This window comes from Pteropus alecto, unplaced genomic scaffold, assembly GCF_000325575.1.
Source record: "Pteropus alecto unplaced genomic scaffold, ASM32557v1 scaffold110, whole genome shotgun sequence".
NCBI classification, from domain to species: Eukaryota; Metazoa; Chordata; class Mammalia; order Chiroptera; family Pteropodidae; genus Pteropus; species Pteropus alecto.
In genome coordinates, this window is record NW_006431920.1 from 7245940 (window position 1) to 7253339 (window position 7400).

The following is a 7400-nucleotide window of genomic DNA, read 5'->3' on the forward strand; positions in this document are numbered from 1 at the left end:
CAGAGATCAAACTCCTAGTTTTCCGCCTTGAGCATTTTGGTTTGTGGCAGTGCCTTTAATAAATGGGGACCCGGGAGAGGAATGCATACGGAAAAACCAAGAGTTCTGTCAGGAAGAGCAATAAAATAACCAAATCACAAATCCTGGCCAAGAGATCGGCCATTATAGAAAGCAATTATGATGTCAATGTCCTAATAAGTCAGAAAATAAATATCATACACATATGCAAATGTGACTGCAGCAAAAAATAACACAACAGTAGGCACTGAGCAAGAAGAAAAGGAAGCCAAGTCAACTCCCAGGAACAGAAATGAGCATGTCTACGATCTTTCTGGATCCCTTTAGAAGGTTATAGTGAAATCTCTTTGTAAGCACTATCATCAAGATTCTTTCTATTTTCTTCTCTCTAATGTGTATAAAACGGAAGAAAAAATTTTTAAATGTTTCTAGTAGTTAGATCACAATGTTTAAATCAGCTTTGTGCTCTTTTCCATTTCAGAAACAGAAATGTAAAATTATTTTATTCTTTGCAACTTTGTGCTATTTCGGGTACGCGTATTTCGGGTACGCGTATTTTAGAGACGCTGTGGAAACCAATCATTTCATTGTTCTTCACTTCAAAAGACAGTGGAACAACGCGTTTCCTGCTGGGAAGGTGGCAATCAGGAGATGCTGACTGACACACACATTCCAGGTGCTTGACTCTGCTACGGTTTTATAAAACCACAAGAGACTTTAAATGATGGGCCAAGAGTCCTGAAAAAGCTTGCCAAGACTCAAGAACACTGCGCCCTCTGCTTCTCTGCCTTTTGTTTTTCTACTTGTGACCCCTGGAGAGAGACCTGCCTTGGTGAAGTTGACGCCACCCTGTCGGCCACCCCACGGTGGGCATAATTAGAGGACAACCCTCACCAGTGCCTTTCCGCTTCCACTTCTCTTCCGTTGGGAGCTCAAAACAGACTTTTAGGGTAGGATGGAAACAAAGCTTCAGAGTTCGTTAATGGGAAATAATAAAGGTTTGTGCACTTTTGTTTCAGCCATGTCAGATACATTCTAGGGTTAATCCCCAAAGCTCAGCCCCTCAAAACAGGGAGGAAAGTTTTCGATGTTGCTACATCATTCTGAAACTATTAAATACTTCGTCAAAAACACGTTTGCACTAGACTGTTAGAAAGCACTGTGCTTAGAAGCCGCAAGGCCTAAGCAATCCCACTCTTACATCTACGTGCCAGTTGTGAAAGGTCCCCTTTTCACTGTCCTGTCATAGCAGATGCTGTTACTGCTGCAAGACAATGGATGGGAACAAGAAACCAAGAGGAGAAAAGAAAGACCAGCTTGTTTAACACGTGGCTGAGATTCCCACTGTCCACTCTGCAGACAAATGCCCACAGCTGCTACGCAGACCAAAAGAAGCTAACGTCTTAGATAACCAGTGGTGAGCGTTGTCTAGAGACTGCAGAAACCCCTTTTATCTACAGTTTCATAGTCTCCTTTTTCCTTTAAAAAATTCTAAAAACTCATAACCACTCAATGCTTCAGTAAGATAAATGAATTACTAGCTTAAAAATAAACCTTCAAAATTACAAATTTATTGAAAACAGAGTAGAAAATAGATGAGCACAGTAAAGAAAAGTTATAATCATTACACCGTAGACATAGGCATATGACCAGTCTGTTAACTGTCTGCACTCCTTACACATAATTACATACGAAATCCACTTTTTCTTTTCTAAAGGAAAGTAATAAAATTATGATATTCCTAAAAGTTTATACAGACATTAAGGATTTTAAAGATCATAAAAGAACTAAGTATCAATAATACAGCTCATGACACTGGAAATTCTAAAGTATCAGACAGTTATAATAACTCCGGGCCTCACCTTCAACTTTGTCTGTAAGAGTTCTTTACTAGTAATGATGTTGGTCACCTCTGTTTCATTTAAGCCATGAACAATTGCTGGACCTCCGAGAGTCGCATATAACGTAACGACTACAGGAAAAGAAGGGCAAGTTAAACATTCAAACATTTCACGGGAGCAGTGAATATAAGCAAAGCCTCTGAAAGCAGACGTGAATCATAATGGAGCGTACTGACCTTAGATCATTAGGGCCATAGTTTATGGTCTAACTGTGCTGTATTTTTCTAAATTACTTTAATAAACTCATCAACATTATGCCTACTCACACTTCCCTAATTTCCCCCAAGATTTGTTACTTTAAAGTAAAAACTTTTTAATTTTCTTTTGTTTTACCTACAGGTGTTACTCTGGGACTTTCATATTGGAAGGAATTATATCTGACCTCTAAAATGTCAAAGTCTTAGTTGGTACTAAAATAGGAAAAAGAAAATATACCAGTAGGTAACACGCTGAAGGTCAGATTTCAGTATTACACATTAAGAAAAGAGCATGAACAAGCATCAGTATTGCTTATTCTAAAGTAGAAAAATCTAAAGAAAAACATTCTTAGAAATGTTGAAATTAAATAACAATAATGTGGATTTTTACTTGCTTTCTGTCTAACTCAAAAACATTAGACTTAAGTGACTTTCAGAGATGACTATTATTTTAAAGCTTCTCAAAAGAAACATTTTGTAAACTTACACCTGTGAAAACAAAAAGGTATCCCAGTTCAAACAAAGCAAGCAACCAACCAACCCTACAAACAAAACCTGTGGAGGCATTTACAACAAGAAATCTGATCAAAACAGCTTTTCTGTTTCATGTGAAGAATAAGGCATTGTCCCCACCTAACATCATGTTTTGGCACCGAGGCCTGGACTACCGCACAGACGGGGTTGTGAGGACCGCCACTCAAACAGCTAATAACACAGCAATTCTGTCATTTAACGTGGCGCCCAGGTCCAGTGCTGGAAGGTTTTAGAGTTCAGTGGCTATACTGATAGAACTGGCGTAACAAAAGGACGCTAATTCAAAGGGGAATTCCTGAGACAGGATAGCAGAGCAACGGCCCTTAGGAGGAGGCACAGTTCCTGAGACCGCGAAGGTCCTCTATTAACAGGATCAGGTCCCCTCACCACACTACACGGACTGTCCCATGTGGTCCACAACGGGTTCCCTGTTCAAAGCAGACCAATAGGTCTAAGTTCTCCACCGACTGGATGCAAGATGAAAATTAACATCAGAATTTTCATCTCTTAAGAATGAAGTATTTATAATAAAAGCGAGTATCATCTCCCCCACAATAACAAAGGTCTCCTCCTCCAGAAGATAAAAAAGCCTACTTACGCTGAAAATTATACATAAAGCATGCCTGTGCAGCGATCATCCATTCGGCCCTGGTTTCACAGAAGATGGCAATGTTGGTCTTTGGTTTCTGACCCAACACCTGTAAGCCATTTCCAAAATTAAAAGCTCTAATGAAGACATCTTCATAGGAGAGCCAATTATAATGTCCGAGAATAACCTGATGAAACAAACAAGAAACATATAAACAACTTCCGGTGTAACCAAAATATTAACTGCTAGAAAACCAGGATGTGTTCTAGATTTTGAAAGGCCAGGACGTTATATCTCCATGTCGTTAAACTATTTTTAAACAAGAAGCTAGGCAGTGAGTGGCATGGATGGATCTTGAGATAATCATGCTAAGCAAAGTAAGTGAGACAGAAGTTGAAAAGTACATGATATCGCTCATATGTGGGATATAAAACTGAACAAACAAACATAATAAATAAACTGAGACTCATGGACACAGACAGTGGATTAGTGGTTACCAGAGGGAAGGGGGAGGAGGCTGGTAGGGTAAAAGGGGCCAAATAAGTGGTGACAGAAGGAAATCTAACTCTGGGCAGTGAACACACAGCGCAAGACGTATATGACTTTCTGTTGAATTATACACTTGAAATTTATTTGATTTTGTAAATCAGTGTACCCCAATAATTTTTAATTCTAAAAAAGCTAGGGATCTATGGCCATGCTACCCTGAACACGCCCGATCCCGTCTGATCTCGGAAGCTAAGCCATACTTTCTTCCTGAGGAAAACTAACAGAAAATATCTGCTTCATTTATTATACACAAAACCTAAAAGTTAATTTCACACAAGAAAAGTATAGTATGTCTTCCATATGAGTTTAAACAAAGACTTCCAAAAATCTGCTGAATCACAAATGCCGATTTGATGGTGAATGTCAGCAACGGCAGACCTTCTGACTGGAATGTAGTACAGAAAACGCCGATTAAAAATCGTTTTCCTCACCTTCTAACTTTTCTATTTGAGTTCAAATATATCTTTGTTGAATAAACAATGACTATAAAGGCACCATGGTCAGGAGAGGGAAGAAAAAGCCATGTGAACACATACACACAACACGCACACACAACACAAATGGCTTTCCTTGTGTCCACTGTTATCTGGCCATACTTAAGGAACACTTACGATAGCTCTGAGATTTTATTTTGTCCTAATTATACTGATACCTGAATTAAGAAGGAAAATCATATTCACCATATTTTTCCCCATTTTAAAAACTTGGGGATTCATTTGCTGCTATCAGTATTGAATGACTGAAGAATAGTACTAGCCCCATAAAAATCCCTATAATATGTGTGGGATACTTGAGAAAAGTTAATCTTCTTGCTAAAACAGGACTTCTGTTATATATGCTTAGATTAAAAATAAGAGAACCCAATCTTTGAATTCAAATAGCATTAGATCAAAAGACAAAAGTGAATGTGTTTTACAGATACTATGAGAAGCACAGAAGAGAAGGCAGAGGAGTAGAAAAACTTAGTACCTAAAAAACACAGTGTTTTCGGTGCCTTTTACAACTACCAGATCTCTCAAAAACAGCATCAAGGATGGTGTGCCATAAAAAGTAGCAACTAAATATGACACAAATCAAACACCATTATGATAAAGCGTTTTGCAAATGACAGTCTATAGGCTACAGAAGAATAACCAAACGTGTTTAGCTATGACTTCATTTTCTAGAAATGTGCTATGAACTCTAGCTAGCTCTTAATTTAGCAGAAAAAATTCATTTAAGTGAGGCAAAATTAATCAGTGAAAGAAATATAGAATATGCCTTAAAAGTAGAGTGACCACACAATTTAACCAAACTACTTCTGAGATTTAAGGGGGAATGATTAGTGTCAGAATGACAAGTATAAATCAGGACCATTCCAGGCAAAACAAGGTAAAAGATCACTATTTAAATTGAGGAACATTTACAGATTTTTGTCTAGAGTTAAAACAATGTCTGTAATTTCTAGGCGTTACTGACACTAACTTGCTTCATGTTTAAAAGGAAAGGACTGTGAATTCGAATGGCGAGGGCCAAACCAAACGTAATGGGTATTAAGGAAGTCCAACAACAGCCCCCTGGCCCTGCGGTGGCTGGTGGCCTCTGAGTGTTTCCACCCCACCGTGTAATTATTTGGACTCTCCTCCAAATTCTGAGTTCCTTCGTGACTGACAGAAAAAGGCAGCTGGAGTCACCACATAGTTAGGGAAAAAGGATAAGGGGAAAACAACTTTGACTAAACAGGTATTAAGCCTATAAACTGACCAACTTATCAACCAACTACAGACCTTACTGCCTCAAAAAAGTTTTACCTCCAATATTTACCTACTGGAGTATCAAGGACTGCTGATAACGAAGCCAGGCCATGTCTATACTTATGTGCACACAAAGCGGGGCGGGGTGTTCTAAGGAAAGTCACCTCACAGGGTGATCTGACCAGGAATTCCTAAGTGGGCAGGTCACGTGGGTAGTCATGCCCAGGCCCCTAACTTTAGTGAGAAGTTTTAAGCCCTGTGCACTGTTCTTGTGCATCTAGGTTAGCACACCTTTGAAATGCCAGAAGTAATACTCTTAATTCTAAAAAAGCTAGGGATCTATGGCCATGCTACCCTGAACACGCCCGATCCCGTCTGATCTCGGAAGCTAAGCAGGGTCGGGCCTGGTTAGTACTTGGATGGGAGACCACATAGGAAGACCAGGTGCTATAGGCGTAAAAAAAAAATAAAATTAATTAGTGAATTAAAAATTTTTAAAAAGCTAGGAAGTGGGTTTCAAGTGAAAAATCTATTTTGAAAATCAGCTATTGTGTGATATCTTCTATAACTGTTCAAATTTTATGCTAAATCTTCAATTGTAATTTTTGTGTGGTTCCTCCCCCCTCAAATATTCAGTTTGATGGGATCAACTTCCTGGCCCAATGGTCATACACTAATAATTCATTTATAGATTTTATTTACTTAAACAGTTTAGATGTTAGTTCAAAATTTAGCCTAGTACCAAATACAACTAATACCAAAATTTTACGTTCCCTTTTCTTATGAATTCCTGAATTTCAATAACAGATGCTAAAATATGATTCACAAACAGAAACTGGCGTGGCCCAAACTAATAGAAATATTTACTGCTGTTCAGTTCGAATTGCTGTATCTAATTCTGGATAAGCGAAGTAAACAAGTCTATTTCCACAACCAGGTGGTAAGTTCTACTATGCATCAGAGTTCCTCTGCGGAAGCCTTCAACACTCACCAGCACACTGGATGTGCAGCACGTCATCTGCACTTGCCAAGTCCACCATGGTAACAATCTCCTTCTCAACTGCTTAACATATTTTTGTCTTTTAGGAATTTTCTCTACCTTAGATCAGACTATTAAGTCCTCAACTACATAGAGATTGGATAAAAACCTCCTCTCACTGCAAAAATATACAGATAGTTCCCAAGCATGGCTGTGTCATCACACACCTTAAAACCATTTTCAAAAATACATACAATGTTTAAGAGATTTCAAGAAATAGGTTGAAAATAAAAATGGGAAAAAAGGATAAATACTGCCCTCTAGTGTCCGATTTCATAACGAACTTAAGAAATACTTATATTGATAAGGCAATTGTCTTTAAAATGCTTATTTAACTCTAGTGGTCCCAAACTCTCACCTTGCTCTGCACCCCCACGAAATGCTCACCACGGGGAGCTCCAATGACTTCAAAAGGAGCTCTGTGGGGGTGAGAAGACAGATGAGAATTTGGCCGAAATATGCAGGAACTGCATTATAATTTTTAAGAATTTTACATTCCAAAGCATGAGCTGCCTCCTCCTACATTCTAGAATCTAAATGACACATTTTAGAAGTTTCAGAGGATATGTGATCTGAAAAGGCATTAGATACATAATCCAAATATGTAAATCTATGTGATGGTGCCACCGTGTGGCAAAGAAATCAAATCACAGGTTTAATTCAAGGATAATCAAAACCTGAGTTTCATTTAATTCTTTAAATCATTGAATCGTCTAGTTGTGTTCTCCCCCATAAATATTACATTTAAAGGACCCCCAATTTTATCTGACTTGGGCTGGGAAAAGTTTCTAATCTTAACTTTGTCCCTATGATGAGCCCAACCTGAGATTAAAAGAAATT

The 7400-nt window shown here is 38.4% G+C and overlaps 1 protein-coding gene and 1 non-coding gene across 2 annotated transcripts in view; one reads left to right on the plus strand and one right to left on the minus strand.

Annotated features, from left to right (window-relative positions):
• The window catches only part of ACSL3 (acyl-CoA synthetase long chain family member 3), a 57693-nt gene that overhangs the window by 37243 nt on the left and 13050 nt on the right, over positions 1-7400 (minus strand). Inside the window, exons 2-3 of the mRNA XM_025043265.1 lie at positions 3249-3426; positions 1881-1990 (exon numbers count right to left, since the gene is read on the minus strand). Of these exons, the coding sequence (XP_024899033.1) occupies positions 1881-1990; positions 3249-3426 (288 nt within the window). The remainder of the gene's footprint in view (positions 1-1880; positions 1991-3248; positions 3427-7400) is intronic.
• LOC112475462 lies at positions 5859-5977 on the plus strand. The gene has a single exon (XR_003044734.1). It is a non-coding gene; the product is annotated as a 5S ribosomal RNA (ribosomal RNA).